We start from the raw sequence: 22,261 nt of genomic DNA, 5'->3' as shown, positions 1-22,261 counted from the left end.
TGTTGGTGATATTTGCTTTCGGATGTAATGTTAGTATATGCCCCTTTTGTTTCATTTGCAAGATGTCATAAGATATGGAAACATTTCAAGATTAATCTTGAATGCATAGGAGACGTACATCAATTCCGGACAATTTGAATAAGTTTGCTTCAAGAGTCATTCAATACCCTTCATAAATTTCCACCAGAAATAGATAGGTAAAACTTGAAAGTTGAGATATTTCATGTGGTCAAATGATACTTACTATTCAGTACTTCCATATTGCCAAGGAGGGAGCAGCTCCCCTCCAGTACACAAACTGTCCTATTTGTTCAGTGCAGGCTTATTAGCTTACATCTGTCCAATTAGAGATCTAAGGGTCATTAATTATTTAACGAAAGAAGCCTCTTAAGCCATGGTTAAACCCAGATAAAAGAAGTAATCGAGAATCCCGCTTCGAAATTTTCTGCTGGTTGCAAAATAGCCGAAAAAATTGTTGTACGAATTGTGGGGTCCAGTCCCCTATCCCATATTTTAAGAAAGGAAGATTTTTCTTCCTTTGACAAATTATACATTGGCAACAATTGTGGACTTGGCTAACAAGCCAATTTCTTTGTTCACATTTTCATGATGTAAGCGCTTACCTCATCATAATCGTGATGTAAGCGCTTACCTCACCATAGGAAATTCATTCCTATAAATAGGCAGCTTATGGTTCATTTGTAACAAACCAAAATCTCAGACAATACATCTGAGTGAGAGCAAAAGTGAGGTATTCCATAGACTGTAAGAAAATAGTCTGTGAAGAAAAATAGAGTGTGAGTGATATTGTAGTGAGGTGGGAAAATCAAAAGAGTGTTATTTCTTTTGAGGGTGTAGTGGTCTTAGGAGTATTTGTACTCGTTACTACACAGTGTAAAATTCCTCTATAGTGATATCAGCTGCTCCTCTTGGCCGTGGTTTTTCCCTTATTCAGAAGGGTTTCCACATAAAATCTTGGTGTCATTATTGCTGCATTTTATTCTTGCTGATTTAACCATAAGTTAGTGTTCCGCGTTTATCACTAATACCGTGAATATTATTTTTGCGGGTCTATTTTATTCCCATCAAGTGGTATCAAAGCCAAGGTTCTGTCTGAGTATGCTCTGTGGTTGCAGCACAGTCTGAACTTCCACATCAGAAAAGAATTACTTTGGTCTTCGAATAAAATAGTATTTGTATTTGTGATAAACGATGGAAGCCAACACTAGTAGAATGGTTACTTTGAGTGGCGTAAATTATGCCATTTGGAAGGGCAAAATGGAAGATTTGCTCTATGTCAAGAATTTTCATCAACCTGTCTTTGGAAATAAAAAGCCTGATAATAAATCAGATGAAGAGTGGAATTTGTTGCATCGGCAGGTTTGCGGCTTTATTAGACAGTGGGTTGACGATAATGTGTTGAACCATATTTCTGGAGAGACACATGCTCGGACCCTATGGGAGCATCTTGAAAGTTTGTATGCTCGAAAAACTGGTAATAACAAGATGTTTCTGATAAAGCAAATGCTGGGTTTAAAATACCACGATGGTTCCGCAATGACAGATCATCTGAATATTTTTCAGGGGATCATGAACCAGTTATCTGCTATGGGTATTAATTTTGATGAAGAAATTCAAGGCTTGTTTCTACTTGGTTCCCTACCAGATTCTTGGGAAATTATTAGAACTTCATTATCAAATTCTGCTCCGGATGGTGTGATCTCTATGGATCTTGCCAAGAGCAGTCTTTTAAATGAAGAGATGAGAAGAAAATCTCAAGGTTCCTCCTCATCAGATGTCTTGGTGACTGACACTAGAGGGAGAGGCAAGAATCGTGGTTCTCAAAATAGAGAACATCATAGAAGCAAATCCAGAAGCAGACTTAAAGATATTGACTGCTATCATTGCGGGAAAAAAGGGCACACAAAGAAGTTCTGCCGGATTTTGAAAAAAGAGAATAGAGAAAAGGAGGAAAAGAAAGAAGATGGCAATCGTGTTGCCGTTGTCACTACAGAAGATCTTGTTACTGTCCTTGATGCAGATCTGATAAATATTGCTTGTGATGAGTCAAGCTGGGTTGTGGACAGTGGTGCCGCATCTCATGTGACATCAAGGAAGGAATTTTTCTCATCCTATACTCCGGGTGACTTTGGAACTTTGAGTATGGGTAATGAGACTGTATCCAGGGTGGCTGGTGTTGGAACGATTTGTTTGAAAACTAGTATTGGAACTAAACTAGTTTTAAACAATGTAAAGCATGCACCTGATGTTCGTTTGCACTTGATCTCTGTTGGTGTTTTGGATGATGAGGGATATGTCAGTACCAATGGTGCTGGAAAGTGGAAGCTTACTAAAGGTTCCATGATTGTGGCTCGTGGCGAAAAACGTCGTGGTCTATACTGGACTACGGCCTCTACCTGTGTTGATATGGTGAATGCAGTTGAGAGCAATAGCTCTTCAACGTTATGGCATAAGAGGCTTAGCCACATTAGCGAGAAAGGACTAAATGTTCTGGCCAAAAAGAAATTATTGTCAAATTTCGAAAGTGCTAAATTAGAAAAGTGTGAGCACTGCTTGGCTGGAAAACAAAATAGAGTTTCTTTCAAGTCTCATCCTCCTTCAAGAAAGACAGAGTTGCTTGAGTTGGTGCATTCAGATTTATGTGGTCCAATGAAGACAAGGACTTTGGGTGGTGCACTTTATTTTGCTACCTTTATTGATGATTGCTCAAGGAAACTTTGGGTCTACATCTTAAAGACTAAAGACCAAGTGTTGGGTGTCTTTAAGCAGTTTCAGGCCTCAGTTGAAAGAGAAACTGGAAAGAAGCTGAAGTGTATTCGTACTGATAACGGTGGTGAATATTGTGGACCGTTTGACGAATACTGCAAGCAACAGGGTATCAGACACCAGAAGACTCCTCCTAAGACTCCTCAGCTTAATGGTTTAGCAGAGAGGATGAACAGGACCTTGATGGAAAGAGTCAGATGTTTGCTTTCTGAAGCAAAGCTGCCGAATTCCTTTTGGGGTGAGGCTTTATTGACCGCTGCACATGTTATTAATCTATCCCCTGCGGTTGCTTTGCAAAGTGATGTTCCAAACAGAGTTTGGTATGGAAAGGATGTTTCCTATGACCACTTGAAAGTGTTTGGTTGTAAAGCTTTTGTACATGTGCCTAAAGATGAAAGGTCGAAATTAACTGCCAAGACAAGGCAGTGCATCTTCATTGGTTATGGCCTTGATGAGTTTGGTTACAGGCTATATGATCCAATTGAGAAGAAGGTTGTGAGAAGCCGTGATGTTATCTTCATGGAGGATCAAACCATTGAAGATATTAACAAAGCGGAGAAGATAAAATCTTCAAGTTCTGAAGGTTTAGTTAATCTTGATCAAGTTCCTCATACAAATGCTGATGAAGTTGGTGGGCTCGATGACGATGGTGATGCCCAGAATCATGTTCCAGATCAGCATGTTGATGATGATAACGATGCTGCTATTGATGAAGTAGATGCTCCTACTCATGAAGTCGTGGATGAGTCAGATATTCCACTTAGAAGGTCTACTAGACAGCATGTTCCTTCTTCCCGTTATTCACCTAATGAGTATGTATTACTCACTGATGGGGGAGAACCTGAATGTTATGAGGAGGCCATGGAAGATGAGCACAAGGATCAATGGATTGAAGCCATGCAAGATGAGATGAAATCTCTGCGTGAGAACCATACTTATGAGTTGGTGAACTTGCCTAAGGGCATGAGAGCTTTGAAGAACAAGTGGGTGTTCAAAGTTAAAGCCGAAGAACACAGATTGAAGCCCAGATACAAAGCTAGATTGGTTGTTAAGGGATTTGGTCAAAGGAAAGGTATTGACTTTGACGAAATATTTTCTCCTGTCGTGAAAATGTCCTCCATTCGGACAGTTCTTGGTTTGACTGCTAGTCTTGATTTGGAGATTGAGCAGATGGATGTGAAAACTGCTTTTCTTCATGGTGACTTAGAAGAGGAGATTTATATGGAACAACCTGAAGGCTTCAAGGCAAAAGGTAAAGAAAATCTTGTATGCAAACTCAAGAAGAGTCTCTATGGATTGAAGCAAGCTCCCAGACAGTGGTACAAGAAGTTTGAGTCTGTTATGGGGGAGCAAGGCTACAAGAAGACTTCTTCGGATCACTGTGTGTTTGTACAAAGATTTTCTGATGGTGACTTTATCATCCTTCTGCTATATGTGGATGATATGTTGATTGTAGGCAAAAATGCTTCCAGGATTGACGAGTTGAAGAAACAGTTGAGTAAGTCTTTTGCAATGAAAGACTTGGGTCATGCTAAGCAGATTTTGGGCATGAGAATTACTCGTTCGAGAGATGAAAAGAAGCTTTATTTGTCGCAGAAAAAGTACATAGAACGTGTACTAGAGCGCTTCAATATGAAGAGTGCTAAGTGGGTTAGCACACCTCTTCCTGGTCATCTGAAATTGAGCAAAAAGATGTGTCCTACAACAACAGAGGAAAAACAGAGAATGGCCAAGATTCCTTATTCCTCTGCCGTCGGAAGTTTAATGTATGCAATGGTATGCACTCGACCAGATATTGCTCATGCAGTCGGTGTTGTTAGCAGATTTCTCGAAAATCCAGGGAAAGAGCATTGGGAAGCTGTGAAGTGGATACTCAGGTATCTAAGAGGAAGATCAGATGAATGCTTGTGTTTTGGAGGATCAAATCCAATTTTGAAGGGCTATACAGATTCTGATATGGCAGGTGACCTTGATAACAGAAAATCCACTACTGGATATTTGTTTACTTTTTCAGGGGGAGCTATATCATGGCAGTCAAAGTTGCAGAAGTGTGTTGCACTATCTACAACGGAAGCGGAGTATATTGCGGCTACTGAAGCTGGCAAAGAGATGATATGGCTCAAGAGATTCCTTCAAGAACTTGGATTGCAGCAAATGGAGTATGTTGTCTATTGTGACAGTCAGAGTGCAATAGACTTGAGCAAGAACTCCATGTACCATGCGAGAACAAAACACATCGATGTCAGATATCATTGGATTCGTGAGCAATTGGAAAGCGAATTGTTCCAAGTCAAGAAGATTCACACGAATGAAAATCCTGCAGATATGCTGACCAAGGCGGTACCGAGAGACAAGTTTGAATCGTGCAAAGAACTTGTCGGCATGCACTCAAATTAGAAGCCAGTGTACCCTCCTTCAGGTGAATGGGACTGGAGGGGGAGATTTGTGGGGTCCAGTCCCCTATCCCATATTTTAAGAAAGGAAGATTTTTCTTCCTTTGACAAATTATACATTGGCAACAATTGTGGACTTGGCTAACAAGCCAATTTCTTTGTTCACATTTTCATGATGTAAGCGCTTACCTCATCATAATCGTGATGTAAGCGCTTACCTCACCATAGGAAATTCATTCCTATAAATAGGCAGCTTATGGTTCATTTGTAACAAACCAAAATCTCAGACAATACATCTGAGTGAGAGCAAAAGTGAGGTATTCCATAGACTGTAAGAAAATAGTCTGTGAAGAAAAATAGAGTGTGAGTGATATTGTAGTGAGGTGGGAAAATCAAAAGAGTGTTATTTCTTTTGAGGGTGTAGTGGTCTTAGGAGTATTTGTACTCGTTACTACACAGTGTAAAATTCCTCTATAGTGATATCAGCTGCTCCTCTTGGCCGTGGTTTTTCCCTTATTCAGAAGGGTTTCCACATAAAATCTTGGTGTCATTATTGCTGCATTTTATTCTTGCTGATTTAACCATAAGTTAGTGTTCCGCGTTTATCACTAATACCGTGAATATTATTTTTGCGGGTCTATTTTATTCCCATCACGAATTTAGCACCTTACAAATATAATTTGGACTATTTCTAACTCAACTTACAATGCCCTCTTCCTTGGGTTTCTCAGAGGAAATTTAGCAGTACTATATTGAAACTTGGACTTGGTCTTTCTGTGAATAGCCCCTACATAAATCAATAAGTTTTCTGATTAAGCACTTAAAAGGATCTTTAGTCCTGCCGATTAATACCAATCTTGACAGATTATGTGCCTCAAATGCGTTATCGAGGACCTCGTTTAAAAAACAATACGCTGCCTGGGGGTTTTACCCAGACTAATTATTAAAAAGCCTAGGACCGGAAGTGATCTTAAAAACAATCGCGTACCGGGAAAAACTCAATATCGTATTCATCTCGAAGAAAAACAAAAATTGTGTCTTATATTCCATCAAAACAATCTTAAGAGTATATTAGCATCCAATAAAGTGTGGAACATACATATGGGAAGCCAGTAGTTTTAGTTTATAAGTTCTAAACAATCTATGAAAATAATGAAGCTTTAGATTTAAAAGAGGTTGGGATTTTTGTTGCGGATAAAGAAAAAACAGAGGAGTGATTTGAGGAGGATTTTCACCTAAAGAAACGTTGCCAATAAGGAAAAATAAATTATAAATTAGTGTGTGGTAAAGGTGTCAACCGGTTCCGTGTAACCGGTTTTAACCGGTAACCGGACCGGTTAAACCGGAACCGGAACCGGAACCGGTATAACCGGTCCGGTTCCAAATTTTTCTTAACCGGAACCGGTTAAAATTAAAAAAAAAAAAAAAAAAAAGGAAAGAGCCGTTGGACTTGGGCCTCGGTAATGGACCGTTGGCAACGGTCCATTTGCAAAAATGGCCGTTGCCAAACGGTCATTTTCTTAATTTTTGGCCCCCAATTTTTTTTTTTAACACTTTAACCCCTCCCCCACCCCTATATAAACCCTTCTTCATTTTCATTTCAATTCACTCTTCTTCATCTTTCTCTCAAATCTCAATCTCTCAATTATAGTTACTTTGCAATAATTAGCCACAAAGTCTTATTATAGTTTGAACTTTCAATTATTAATTTTGCAATTATAATATTGTTGGTGGAGTTGGTGATTTTGCAACAATCCGAAGTAGCTTTGGTGGATTTGCAATTCTAGCCGCCTTCGCTTTGTTGGAAATTATTCCGGCAATTTGGTACCTTCGTTCCAACTCTATCTTTAATTTTTGCAATTTAATTCTAGCAATTTATTTTTCGAAATTTAATACGCAATTTAATTCTAGCAATTTATTTTTTGAAATTTAATTTACGCAATTTAATTTGTTGTAATTTATTTTCTTGTGATTTATTTGATTGTGATTTAAATTATTTCTATTTAATAATGTCAAAGAGATTAAGACGTGGTGCCGGTAGTAGTAGTCGTACTGTTAGGGGTGCGCTTAATGAGGAAACATTTGTGGAAGAAACACCTAATTTAGGTATTGATGTTGGTGGAAATAATCCACTTTTAGGTCATGAGGCAATGCAACAACATTTTACCGACACTTTTAATGAAGACTTAGATGATGATGATGATGAAACACAACCCCCCGAAAATCCTATAGGAGATACAGGTCCTGCACAATCACATACACAAGACAAACCGCCTAGAACTCGTAGGCCAACAGCTAAAGTTTGAAAATTTATGACTAAGGATAGGGAAAATCAATCAGTTACATGTACCATATGTGGACAAGTATTTAGTTTTAAGCAAGGAACTGGTAAGGATGGTGGAACGGGTACACTAAATGCTCATATGAGAACCAAACATATGGATGTTTGGGGAGAGCAAACGGGTTCAAATGTGGGGGGGATTCAAATGACGATAGACCCACGAACCGGTAGAAATTTTAAGTATGACAAGAAAAAAGAACGCGTAGAGGTAGCTAAAATGGTAGCTTATGATTGTTTACCATTTTCCTTTCCCTCGGGTTTAGGGTTTGTTACTTACATTCAACGTTGTTATAACCCGTTATTTGAGGGTATTCCTAGAAGTACTTGTAGAGCCGATGTTATAGATTTGTTTAAAAAATATAGATTTTATTTGCGCCATGTATTTAATTCTTTAAATTGTAATGTTTGTCTTACCGCTGATTTGGGTCTTAGTATTAACCATTTAGATTTCTTTGCTATTACATGTCATTGGGTTGATGACAACTGGGTTATGCAAAAAAGAATTATAGCTTTTTTATACGACGAAGGAAAAGGTCGTCACGATGGAAAAATTTTAGCCGATTCAATGTCTACTATAATGAGATTTTTTAACATTTATAGAAAAACACTTTGTATTGCTTTAGATAATGCTTCTAATAATACAAAGGCAATTGGTCTTTTAAAAAGAGAAATAAACCCTCCTCTAAGAAATATTTTTCATGTAAGATGTAGTTGTCACATTTTAAATTTAATTGTTAAAGATGGTCTTATGCATTTTGATGATTCTGTTCAAAAAGTTAGAAATGCTGTTGCGTTTCTTTTTTGTAATGCTAATAGGGGAAGAATTAGAGATTTTAAGAATGCTTGTGTGGAAAATAACCTTAGACCTAGGAAAATTCAAGTAGAAATTGAGACTAGGTGGAACTACACTTACATTATGCTACAACAAGCATATGAGTATAGGATTCCCATACAACAAGTTCACAACAAATATAATATTGATAGTGAAGATTGGTTAACTTATAGGCATTGGGAAGATGTTAAAGAATGTATTGAACTCTTAGAATTTTTTTATAATGCAACTCTTGCTTTTTCTAGACAATTCTATCCCACGGTAACCGGAATTTTAGCCTACTTAGCGAAAATAGCTAGAGTTTTACAAGAGTATAAATATAAACCCGATTATCAAGTGGCTATTTTTGAAATGATAATCAAATTTAAGAAGTATTTTTTTTCCCATCCCAACTTTATTTATATTGGGTTCCCTTTTAAATCCTTGTTTAAAAGTGTCTTATACTAAAAATTTGGTTAGTCAAATTTATACATTTTTAGAAATTGAAGAGGGAGTTCAACCATCTTTAGCTGAAGCCGATCTCGCTATTGATGATGAGTTTAGAAGAGTTTTTACTCATTATTCTAGTTTGGAAGAACGTGCTACACCAGTTGCTCCACGCCCTACTACTTCTCATAGTAGCAAAAAGGGCTTGTCGGGTTTAAAAGTTTTACATTCACAACCTACATCTTCTTCTACTGCAAACTTTGATGAATTTAACTTTTATTTGATGCAGCCAAATGTGGATATCAGCCAACTGGATGAGGTGGACGTCTTAGCATGGTGGAAGAAGTACAAGGCAAGCTATCCGATACTTTCAAGAATGGCTCGAGATATCCTTACGGTTCAAGTATCAACCGTGGCTTCGGAGAGCGCATTTAGCCAAGGAAGACAGCAAATTGGAGACCATAGACATTCATTATCCAGCTTTAGCTTGCAAGTACTAGTGTGCATTCAAGATTGGATTAGATCGGAGCGACGCAACCAAAACTCAGAAGCGGAGCAAGGCGAAGAGGAAGAAATTGAAGATTTGATAGCTAGTGGACCGGACCAAATGGAAGACTTTGAAGATATTTCCATGACCGAATATGATGTGGGGGAAATTAACGAAATGGTTCAAAATTGGTGATTTTATTATTCTACTATTTTTGTATAACTCATGTATTATTTGCAAGTTAAAAAAAAATACAACTTGCAAATAAATGTTATCCAAGAATGAATAAAATATATGGCTCATTGAGCTTTCTTCTATTTACTTGTGTTTATATTTTTACTTTTATTAAGTTAGGAATATACCTAAAATATACTAAGAATATACTTAAGTTATATAGTATACTTAAACATATATAAGTATATATAGTATATATAGAAAAAATAGTATATATAGTATATAAGTATATATAGTATATATATAAAAAATAGTATATATAGTATATAAGTAAGTATATATAGTATATATAGTATATAAGTAAGTATATATAGTATACTTATAGTATATAAGTAAGTATATATAGTATATAGTACATATATACAAGTATATATAGTATATATACTATATATATTAAGTTATACACATATATAAGTAAGTAAGTATACTATATATACTTACTATATATACTTACTTATATATAGTATATAGTACATATATAGTATATAAGTAAGTATATATAGTATATATACTATATATATTAAGTTATACACATATATAAGTATATATATATAATAAGTAAGTATATATAGTATATATACTATATATATTAAGTTATACACATATATAAGTATATATAGTATATAAGTATATATATTATATAAATATATATAGTATATATATTAAGTATATATTGTATATATAGTAGATATGTATATATACATATATATAGTATATATATTAAGTTATACATATATATAGTATATATAGTAAGTTATATATATATTAAGTTATACATATATATAAGTATATAGAGTATATAGTACATATATATAAGTATATGTAAGTTATACATATATATGTGTACGAAAAGCACTATTCTGTATTGCTGACTTCCTGTTAGGCTGTTAGTCAGTAAATATTTAAACTTTAATTATAAAATTGTATAACATATGTAAATATACCTACAATATACAAATAAATACTATAATATATATATATAATACAAAAAAAAAAAATATTTTAACGAATCCAAACCGGACCGGTTCCGGTTTGGACTTAAAACCGGTTAACCGGAACCGGTTAGGCGGTTCCGGTTTTGGAACCGGAACCGGCCGGTTTCCTAACCGGTTCCGGTTGGAACCGGTTGACAGGCATAGTGTGTGGTTTAGCCATGGTTTAATAAACTTTTTTGGTTAAATAATTAATGACCCTTAGATCTCCAATTGGACAAATATGCGTTAATCAACCCTGCATCGGACGAATTGGACAATTCGTGTACTGGAGGGGAGCCGGCTCCGAGGCGAACTACATACATGATCATAAGGTTTGTTCTCGCTGAAAACAATATGATTACTATCTTCATCTAAATAGTAGTGATATCGGCAAATCGAATTTGTTTCGAAAATATTTGACGTTCTAGCCGAGTATCATTTATCATCCTTTTTTTTTTCTTTTTCCAAATCTACTCTTACCGTTTCCATTAGTGATGTATTAATTAAGTGAGATGTTTACAGGAAAATAAAGATAATTTATGATGATTACTCTTATGATTAAAGCAATTACTAAATATTTTTTTAAGAGGCTAGGCAAACACTTCAAAAAATATATTCTATCACCCGGAAAAAATCTATCAACTAGAAGGAGTATTTAACGCTTCTCCTTAACTCGAGCAAATTCTCACGTCAAAGTTTCTTTGTTTGGATAAGTTTAATTTATGTTTTAGATATATTTTCATGTTTTTATAGTTTTCTTAGTTTTAATTTCTCTATTTAATTGGAATTTTATTGACATTGTAATACTTAGTTTGAATTCGTTATATATTATGTTGTGAGTTTAACTTCTGTGCAGTGTCGGTATATGGAGTAATTTTAGTTTACAATCAAATCTATGTAATATTTAATGAGTTTAAGTTATATATAACATCGGCTTAAAAGAATTTGTACACCATCATATCATTATTGTCTATCGTGACGTAATTGTTTATTTCAAAGAATTCAGATCCTACATTTTAAGAAATTTTATATGTAGATATCTTTTTGGGTAATCTGATGGTATAAACAAATATTTAAACTGATAGTGTACAAATACATTTAATTAATGGTAACCTAAAAAGTAAATTAACTAATTTTCTATAACATGTTAAATAGTACTCCTCTGTCCCAAAAAAATTGTCCTCCTTTCCTTTTTAGTCTGTCCTAAAAAGATTGTCTTCTTTCTATATTTAAAAACAATTTAATTTTATGAGATGATTTACAGCCACACAAATATCTAAGGCTTGTTTTGGACCACACATTCAAAAATCTTCCTTTATTTCTTAAACTTTGTGTCAAGTCAAAAGAGGATAATCTTTTTAGGACGGAGAGAGTATAACTTAATGTTGGACGAATTTGCTTGTGCCGCATATATGCATTGTTGATACTATTTTGCTACTTTCTTGTTGCTTGTGCTCTTAATAGATCTGTTTGTCTTTCTAAGTATGTTCTAGATTTTTTCATCTTTGTCTCGGTAGAGTTTTTCAGTGGCACGTTTCGGTACTCTTCTCCATTACTTAGAAAAATTCCAAGTGAGCCACCGTAAACGATGAACACTACGCGCTGTGCGTATCGATCTGTGCAATTCTGCAGCTAACGCGTTAAGTATCCCGCCTAGAGAGTACGTTCGCAGGAATAAAACTCAAAGGAATTGACGGGAACCCGCACAACCGGTGGAGCATGTGGTTTTTAGACCAAGCTAGTTATTGAAAGGCAACTAAAAAAAAAAAGTTACGAAGAAGAATAACAAAATGATCACATTCTATGTTTTTCAGCAGTGATAGTCCACTAATTAAGACAACACCTCCAAACCCCGCCAATCCCGTGTTCGACATCAAACTCTCGTCCGTGTTGATTTTGATGCACCCTGATGGAGGGAACGACCAACTGATATGGACAGGAGCATCGCTCTGTCGGGGTGCTGATCGAACGCAACACACTTGAGGAGCATTTTCGATTATTGGAAAATAATAACTACTCTGCCAGTTTGTAAAGGTCACTGCCATTGTTTTGGGCTCTTGGCTAACGTAAATGAGATGTGGGAACGAATTGAAACTAAACAAAGAGATGTAATTGCACTTAAGAAAGCTGTAGGGAATCACTTATTTATAGATTGCATTTGTTTAGTATAAACATGGCTGGTTTAGGATTGCATGCTAATTTCCTACGTTAAGTTGGTTTGTAAAAGCCCTTTTCCATACATATTCGGATTTGCAATAAGTTTTTATATTCTTTTACAATACCTTTTCCATTCCTATTAGGATTTGCAATAAGTTTCTATATTCATTTACAAAACCCTTTTCCATACATATACAGACTTGCACTATGTTTCTAAACTTATTTGTTTTCTGTTATTGAATAGTGTACAATCCCGAACACATAAGCTTACAATCTTGGCTTTGCCTCCGATTTTATATTATATGTACCCGAAATATCTCATTTTTAGTTCGATCATGAACCCAACATCTATAAAAAGTAATAGATTTACTGAATAATCTCGTACAAGTAAAAATGAAGGTTAATCAATCCCATTATGATGCTTGAATATAATAGAAGAAAAAAAGCTATTCACACTATATTTTAATATTTACGTTAACACAATGAACAGATAACATAATGTTTATTTACAATCCTGCCACTTAATTAATCATGACTAATCATTATATATTTTAAGAACTAATCAATTAGTTAATCATGATTAATTAATATAATTTGATAAGTTTGAATAATCTTTTTTTTTTCTCTTAGCCAAAGGTGGAATTAAAACTTAACCAGTACTCCCACCGTCCCAATTTATAGGACGATTTTTCTTTTTTAGCCAGTTAAAAAAAGAATGACATCTTTCTATATTTAGTAAAAATTCAACTTTAAATTTACATTTATACCTTTAACAAAATGATTTTAGCCACAAATTTTTTTATGATTTATTTTAGACCTATCAAGTTCAAAAGTTAAACACTAAGGCCTCACTTGTTTTCATTAAGATTAAGAACCCGTTTGAATTGGCTTATAAGTTGCTTATAAGTTGTTTATAAGCTGTTTTAAGTTTTTTTGAGTGTTTGACTGACCAGCTTAAAGTCATTTTGCGCTTAAAATAAGCTCAAAAAAATAATTGGGCTCATTTGACTTAACTTATCTAAAGCAGCTTATAAGCTGAAAACAGCTTATAAGCCCAAAAAAATAAGTTTGACTACCCCAACTTATTTTTTTTAGTTTATAAGCTGCAAACAGCTTATAGGCATAAACCCATCCAAACAGGCTCTAAGACGTCTGAATCTGAATGCACACCTGAATCATTAAGATGTTGTCTCTAGGTCTGAACACTGAATGATTAAGACTGTTTATTTTTCAATATTTGAATGTACATACTGTATTTATTTAAACATAATAAATATAAAATTCTAATTAAAAACTAACTAAATAGTAGAAAATAAATACAAATTTAATTAAAAAAAAAAAATAAGAGGACAGGTAGGACAGCCAAAACCTACGTAGACTTTACGGTGAGCGTTTGCCAATTCAGTCCTAAAACTCGAAACAAATCTACAATTCGAATTGTCTCTACTTTTGAATACGTACGTATATTCTCAAATTTCAGAGTATTCAATGGCGATACTGTATGCGGTTGTAGCGAGAGGCACAACAGTGTTGGCGGAGTTCGGTGCGGTTACGGGGAACACAGGTGCGGTGGCGCGGCGAATATTGGAGAAGATTCCAAGTGAAACGGAATCTCGGCTTTGTTTCTCACAAGATCGATATATTTTCCATATACTCCGATCAGATGGACTCTCCTTCCTTTGTATGGCCAACGATACCTTTGGAAGTCAGTACTAATTCCCTCTCTGCGATCAATTTATTACTCCACTTGTAAAACTGATCTGAATTATAGACCTAGCTAGGGACACAATTATACCTGTCCTTTATATGGCAAAACGATACCTTTGAAAGTGAGTATCAATTCCCTCTCTTTCGTAGTAATTTTTTTGTTGCATTTACGTTTTCGATTAATTTATTACTCGAGTTGTGAAAATCTGAATTATAGAGCTAGGAACACAATTAAACCTGTCCTTTGTATGGTCAATTATAGCTTTGGAAGTGAGTATGAATTCCCTCTCTTTGGTAGTAAATAGTAATTTTTTTTTATGTTAAGTTTCCTTATTTGTTCTGTTTTCGATCAATTTATTACTCCACTTGTAAGGTTAATCTGAATTATTGAGCTAGGAACACAATTATACCTGTCCTTTGTATGACCAATGGTGCCTTTGGAAGTGAGTATAAATTCCCTTTCTTTCGTGTTTTTTTTTTTTTTTTGTTTGTAAAGTTCCTTTTTTTGATCGATTTATTACTCACTTGTAAAGTTAATTTGAATATAGAGCTAGTAGCACAATTAAACATGTCCCTTGTATGGCCAATGATACCTTTAGAAGTGAGTATAAATTCCGTATAGTTGGGAATTTTTTTTTTGTAATGCTTCCTTATTTGTTCTGTTTTCGATCCATTTATTGCTCCAGCTGTAAAATTAATCTGAATTATTGAGCTAGGAACACAATTATACCTGTATGTTGGGGTTTACCTTCAGGGTCGTTTGGCATGTTGGACAAGTATAAATAGGCCTGTGATAAGAATTTAGTATGGCGTTATCCCTTGTTTGGTTACTAATACTGGGATAATTTATACCAGGATTAGCAATAGTACCAGGATTAGTTAACCCTGCCAGATGGTGGAATAATAATCCCGAGATCAATAAGAATAATACCAGGATAACTAATCTCAGATAACTAACCCCAGCATAACTTGTCTTCAAACCAAACAGCCCCTTAGTAATCAGGAATATTTTATCCTGAACAGCTCCATGAGCAGATGTTGATTTAGTATTCCCTTGTATAAGAACAAGGGCGACATTCAAAGCTGCAACAACTATAGAGGTATCAAGCTGCTAAGTCACACTATGAAAGTGTGGGAAAGGGTGGTGCAGATGAGGGTGAGGAGAGGTGTGTCTATTTCAGAGAACCAGTTCGGATTCATGTCGGGACGCTAGACTACAGAAGTCATTCATATTGTAAGGAGATTAGTGGAGCAGTATAGGGAGCGGAAGAGGGACTTGCACATGGTATTCATCGACCTAGAAAAGGCTTACAACAAAGTGCCAAGAGAGGTTATATGGAGATGCTTGGAGGCTAAAGGTGTACCTGTGGTGTACATTAGAGCAATAAAAGACATGTATGATGGAGCCAAGACCAGGGTAAGGACAGTAGGAAGAGACTCGGAGCACTTCCCTATTTTGATGGGGTTGCACCAGGGATCAGCTCTTAGCCCGTTTTTATTTGCCTTGGTAATGGATGGATTAACGCGACAAATACAAAGTGAGATGCCTTGGTGTATGTTGTTCGCGGATGACATAGTCTTGATTGACGAGACTCGTAGCGGAGTTAACGCTAAGCTGAAGGATTGGAGACAGACGTTGGAGTCTAAAGGATTTAAGTTGAGTAGGACCAAGATAGAGTACTTGGAGTGAAAGTTCAGTGGCGTACCATATGAGGCTGGCGAGGAAGTGAGGCTTGTTACCCAGGCCATCTATCTAGAAGAAAGGAAGTTTAGGAAGTTTTATCTTGGGTCTATTATTCAGGGAGATCGACGATGATGTTTCACATCGTATTGGTGCAGGATGGATGAAATGGAGGCTCGCTTCTGGAGTGCTGTGTGACAAGACTGTGCCACAAAAACTTAAAGGCAAGTTCTACAAAGTGGTGGTTAGACCGACTTTGTTGCACGGGGCGGAGTGTTGGCCAGCCAAGAACTCTCATGTTCAGAAGATGAAAGTTGCAGAAATGTGAATGCTGCGGTGGATGTGTGGGCACACTAGGAAGGATAGGATTAGGAATGAAGATATTCGGGGCAAGGTGGGAGTGGCATCGGTGGAGGACAAGATGCGGGAAGCGAGGCTGAGATGGTTTGGACATGTGAAGAGGAGAGACACAGATGCCCCAGTGCGGAGGTGTGAGAGGTTGGCTGTGGACGGTTTCAGGAGAGGTAGAGGTAGGCCAAAGAAGTATTGGGGAGAGGTGATTAGACATGACATGGCGCAGTTTCAGCTTACCGAGGACATGATCTTAGATAGGAGGTTGTGAAGGACTCAGATTAGGACAGAAGGCTAGGATGTAGTCTCGCCTATTTCTTTCGTCCTAGTAGTTGTAGTTTGCTCATTCGTTTATTGCCATCCGATTTCTGCTTATATTGTTAGGTCTTATACTTCGAGTATCTTATTTATATATGGTAGCTACTGTGTATCAGGACTCTCTCGCTTTTGTTGCTTCTCATTTTCTATTGTTTTGTTATGCTTGTCCTTATCTGACCTTTTGTCTTGTTCTCTCTTGAGCCGAGGGTCTTTCGGAAACAGCCTCCTCACCTTTTAAGGTGGGGGTAAGGTCTGCGTACACTCTACTCTCCCCAGACCCCACATCGTGGGAATCTGCTGGGTATGTTGTTGTTGTTGTTATTAAGTTTTTAAGTTCGCACCTGTTACGAACCAGTGGATAAAATGGTATTCCTTGTTCATTTTCTTAAAATTTGGAATTGGCTTCCGTCCATGAGTACAGTTAGTGACAGATCAAAGATTTAAATGTCGTGAGCTTCTGAATTGAGTGTGGTTTATGAAAAAAAATATATATAGCTAACTCCATTTGTACTTGTTTTTTCGCACAAGCATGTGGATATCGGTGTGTTTGTTTTTTTTGGGGGGGGGGGGGGGGGGGGGGCTGAGTACACTGTTATCTATGAGATTCCAGTTTACTTCTACTTTATTGACTAATCCAATTGTGCTATTCAATAGGATTATTAAAACTATAATGTAATGAATTTCTTTGCCCTATATTCATGTCACCTCTCAACGTGGAATTTGAGGAATTTGCCTTTTTAAGCAGGATTCTGTCTTTTGAATATTTCTTGGTTTACTAAATCGGTGAAACTAGCTTGCTAGGAATAATTGAAGTTTGAATAATGGACTGGAGATAACTTGGGTTCAGGTTTTCAAAGCTTTTGTGTGTGTTGGGTTTTAGCGCTCTTTGTTGTTCGATATCAGAAAGGACCAAGTGTTATGGCTTCAAAGAGCAAACAGAAGCTAATTAGTGTGGCTTCTCATTTTCTGGTTGGCCCAAACACACTTGATTGTCCTATTTCCATATGCAAATTACAGATGCCTTTTTGAATTCCCTAGTTTCATCTTTCCGCACTTTTCTTTTTAACGAGCATCTTTCAGCGCTTACAGAAAGAAATATTGTTGGCTAATATTTTCTGGATATCTTTCGTGAAGGACTGAGAATTCTGTTAGTCATTTGAGTTATCCTTTACTGTCTGTCACTAACAAAGAATGCTGTTTTAGGGAGGATTCCATTCTCATACTTAGAGGATATTCAGATGAGGTTCATGAAGAACTACGGCAAGGTGGCTCCTTATGCTCCTGCCTATGCCATGAATGATGAATTCTCAAGGGTCTTACATCAGCAAATGGAGTTCTTTTCAAGTAATCCCAGTGCAGATACACTAAATCGTGTCAGAGGAGAAGTTGGTGAGGCAAGTATCTTTTCTATTTACTTGCGCCCTAGCGGGTTGAAGTATAAGTTTTTTTGTTTCAGCTCCAGTTGTTTTCTTTTGTTTGTCTTTTCTTTTATCTGTCCGTTGTGCTTCAGGTATTGTGTCTATGGATGCATACATTAACTGTCCAAGGCATCCACAATTTTTTAAATTATCCAAGGTTTTATATGCTTGGGAACTAAATGAGTTCCTACAGGCTACAGTACAATTGTGTAACAAGTTTCAATTAAGAAATTGTGAAAGTGTTTAACTCTCAACCATCAATGATGATTTTCCAACACTCAATCACTGCCAAAATAACTTCTCCTTTCCCCTGCACACTTTCCCCTGCACACTTACTTATCCTTTGATATTTGAATGCCTTTGATTCAAGTTATCGTCTGGCTATTATCTCAAACTTCATAAAACTCGAGAAGCAATTAATGATCCTAATGTCTCATCCGGAACCAATCAATTACCTTTGCCAACTATATACTCACTCTATTCCATTTTTATGATACTCCTTCCTTTTTAATCTGTTGTTCCAGAAAGAGACTTTTCTTAGTTGGAAATTTTTAACTTTAGACTTCCTGTTTTACCTTTAATGACATGCTCTTATACCCACAGAAATGTCATGGCATGCTTAGGAACACGAGTTCTAAGGGCACTGTTTGTGCCAAATGTCTATTTTTTAAACTCTATGCCCACTTAAACACCACCATGTAAAAATGAATTGGAAAGAATACCATTCATGACCATTTGATGTCTTGCTGTAGTAAACTAAATAATGCGACAGTTTTATCTTACAATAGAAGTTGTGGTAGAAAAAGGAAAGAAAAAAAAAAAAAAAAAAAAAAGGAAAGAAATATTATACCCTATATTGGTACCTAGTCATGTGATTCTGGCTCTATTGCATTATTTTGATGCATGTATTCAGTTCTTACCCTTTTGGCCTGATGATTCTTATACTGCATTTACATTGTGATATGCTACTGTTGCTTCCTTCTTTCAACATCACCACCCCGACCCCCCCCCCCCCCCCCCAAAAAAAAAAAACACACACACCACCGTTTCATGTATTGCAACTATCCTAAAAGTAAACTACTGCAATTTTCGTCCAGATACGCACCATCATGGTTGATAATATTGAGAAAATACTTGAAAGAGGGGATCGGATTGAGCTACTCGTTGACAAAACAGGAACAATGCAAGACAGTGCATTTCACTTCAGGAAACAGTCGAAACGCCTTAGGAGAGCTCTTTGGATGAAAAACGCGAAGCTCCTGTAAGTATCTTTTATTTCTGTGCTAATAATGCTATGACATCAGTGTTGCTAAATTCGTACTTGAAGTGCGCTTAAGCTCTAAAGTTAGTTGCAGTGCAAACTGAGATGTTCAGTGCATACACCTTGCGCTGAGGCAAGCTCAGCAGCCCTGGGCTTTCGTCTTGAAAAGTTTTTTACTAGACAATTATCTACAGTTGGCAAAGCAATACGTTAATCATTAATTCAGTTATTTTGATTTTGGCTATAAAAAATGTTTATCATGAAGAAAATATATGGATGGTATTATTGAGGAATAGGAAATATCGAAATTTATTAAGCCATCAGAAAACTAGTTAATAAATTTGACTAGAAATGTGAAACTGCACTTTGTAGTTTGAACGTGATTGACACAGTATTATGTATTTATGGTATATCATTAAGTTACTTGATTTTTTTTTCAATTTGTTTGTACGTAAAGCTTCTGTCTGTGTTTAAAGCTTACTTTTTCTTGTATTACATATTTATTTTTAACACTTTTCTTCCTTGAAGAGCATGCTTTAGTTGTGTTTTGACATGAAGTTGTGATAGACCCTGTTGTTTTCTTTGTTTTTGTTTTTGATAGACCCTGTTGTTTTTCTTTGCTTTTGTTTTTGGCAACACTGTTTGAGGATGTATGTAGTAAGAAATTTAAACAGAGAAAGTGATCCCGGTAAATCTTGCTTAATACCATCAACATTCAATAAAACACGTAATTCTGGTTTCTTTCTTACGCATGAGGAATACCTTTATATCAAACCCTAACCTTTTTCCGTATAGATATGCGCAAGATCTATTTAATGGGCTTTTTACTTACAGCTTATGTTGGTTCATGCTTAGTTTGAAATAAAAGATTAAATCATTAAGCCTGAGTCTGTTCATTGGTGATTAGCTATGTTGAATTTCACACCAGCTTCTTATATTGACTACAAAAAAGGTCAAGCTGAGTTTAGCTGATCAAGCTTAGCGTGTTTTTGGTTCCCTTTCTTTCTTTCCTTTTAATTTGCATTGCAGATGTGTTGCCTGTGGAACACAGGGCATAAGTTACAACTGTTGAAGGAGAACACCTTTCTAGATATGATTATAGGTCGTAAAACGGTATTTTGGATTTGTGTGGATTTACATTTAATTAAAAAGGAAATAAATTAGGCAAAGCGCATCATTTCTTATACTATCTGGCTTGATTAGATTGAATTGGATAGTCCATCAAGCTAAAGTTACAATTTGCACTTTCATTCATATTTCTATATATCTCAAAAACTTATGCAAGTTATGTCCAACTGGGGTCAGTTTGGCTTGCTTGCAACTGGTGGTGCCTGTTTCATACTTCTATCAACTTTGTGTGAGCTCCTTTATGAAGCATAACTGTTGGAGGGACTAATCCATCTTTAATTCAACTAGTCTAATTACATCAAGATATGCAACACGTGGCATTTCTTGTCCAAGAAAGTTCTTAGTTTGAAGCCTTTTGGTCTCTTATATTCGTCAATCTGAGCTTGTAACTTTTATTCATGACAGGGGTTTGTTAACATGCCTGATTGTGCTCTTCCTTTACTTGATAATTGCTGCTTGTTGTGGAGGCATCACCCTACCTTCCTGCAGATCATGAATTCTCTGGTAAGGAACGCCATAGATGCTTCAGTGTGGTTCATATTTCCAAATGCATCCAGTGGATTGTCATTCTGACACCTTTAGAAGTAGTTGCGCGGAAAAGAATGATAAGGTTTGTATTGTTGTTGACAAGGGCTTTTGCCTCTTCCATTTTGTAAATGTTCTGGTGGACTCCTAAATTGCTTAAAGCATGTATTAGGTCTTCCATGTTATGTCTTTGTAGATATTTGGTAAGTTCAATACTTACATGAGTGCCTGTTTGTAAATATAATGTTGTGTTGTGACTTCACCTTTAGCAAATATTTACCATGTCGCTTCACTTTTTTCAAATACATGGTGTCTGAGAGTTTTGTATCTGTGTATAGATATTGCTTAGTGCTTAGCAATAGTTTTAGTTTTTGGGACGTATTTTACGAGTTCTAATGCCTAGGAAGTGGATTGCCTTTTAGTTAAGGGTATGTATTCCCCCGGTAATTTGGAATTTTGCAAATGCCAAGTTTTTGGATCTCCCTTTCCCAAAAATTAAGATAATTGTGATGTTCTTAGCGTAACTAAAAAGAATTTAAGTAGGAAAGTGTCATCACTTCACTGTTCTTATTGGGCTGAATGGCATTATGCCAAATTATCTTCCTTTCTGCCTCTTCACAATGAGCATTCGAACTACTGTGAATTGGCCAGCTTGCCTAATCAACTAACCAAAATGGTCTTAACTTGCCACGTGGTGACTAGTACGTGTTGAAAATGGTTATGGGGGGGCCCAGTTCCACTAAACGGCCCAGACATACTTGCCGTCCATGCACTAACTACGAGACAGATGCATGCATCACTATGTTTGTTAGTGCTTGGTAATGAAAAAGTTGGCTAACGAACCACCGAATTTAAATTTCTACTTGTAACATAACTAGTATCGAAGTGGTGGAGATTGGCTACAATCTTTTAACTCCCTCATTGCAAGCTTCACCAATTTTTTGTAGTAGACATACAAGGTCTCAAATTTTTACCCCAACTTTCCCATTTTCCTTGGGAGGATTCGGTTTTGCTATTGGACATGTAGAATGAAAAATCCTCAATTGTAGTAATATTTTTCATGTTTGCCAGTCAAATTATGTAAACAAGAAGTTGTAATTTAAACAAGAATAAGCTGCGACTCTAGAAACTGAAAACTTCTACCCAAAAAAAGAAGGAAAAAAAAAAGGAACAAGTGGAAATACCATAAAAGTGAGACAAAAAAAAAAAAAAAAATTCTTTCGGCCGCTCGGGTTATTAGA

The 22,261-nt window shown here is 36.1% G+C and overlaps 1 protein-coding gene across 1 annotated transcript; it reads left to right on the top strand.

The window, feature by feature from the left end:
- Nucleotides 1–13,999: 13,999 nt before the first annotated feature.
- On the top strand, nt 14,000–21,323 carry LOC132604108 (vesicle-associated membrane protein 714). The gene is made up of 4 exons (XM_060317454.1): nt 14,000–14,336; nt 17,892–18,082; nt 19,204–19,367; nt 20,901–21,323. The coding sequence occupies exons 1-4, from the start codon at nt 14,120–14,122 to the stop codon at nt 20,989–20,991; spliced, it is 663 nt and encodes a 220-aa protein (XP_060173437.1). The 5' UTR covers nt 14,000–14,119; the 3' UTR covers nt 20,992–21,323.
- Nucleotides 21,324–22,261: the final 938 nt, after the last annotated feature.

Source organism: Lycium barbarum, chromosome 1, assembly GCF_019175385.1.
Source record: "Lycium barbarum isolate Lr01 chromosome 1, ASM1917538v2, whole genome shotgun sequence".
Classification (NCBI taxonomy): Eukaryota; Viridiplantae; Streptophyta; class Magnoliopsida; order Solanales; family Solanaceae; genus Lycium; species Lycium barbarum.
The sequence above is the reverse complement of the archived record's forward strand: the minus strand, read 5'-3'. Positions and strand labels throughout refer to the sequence as shown.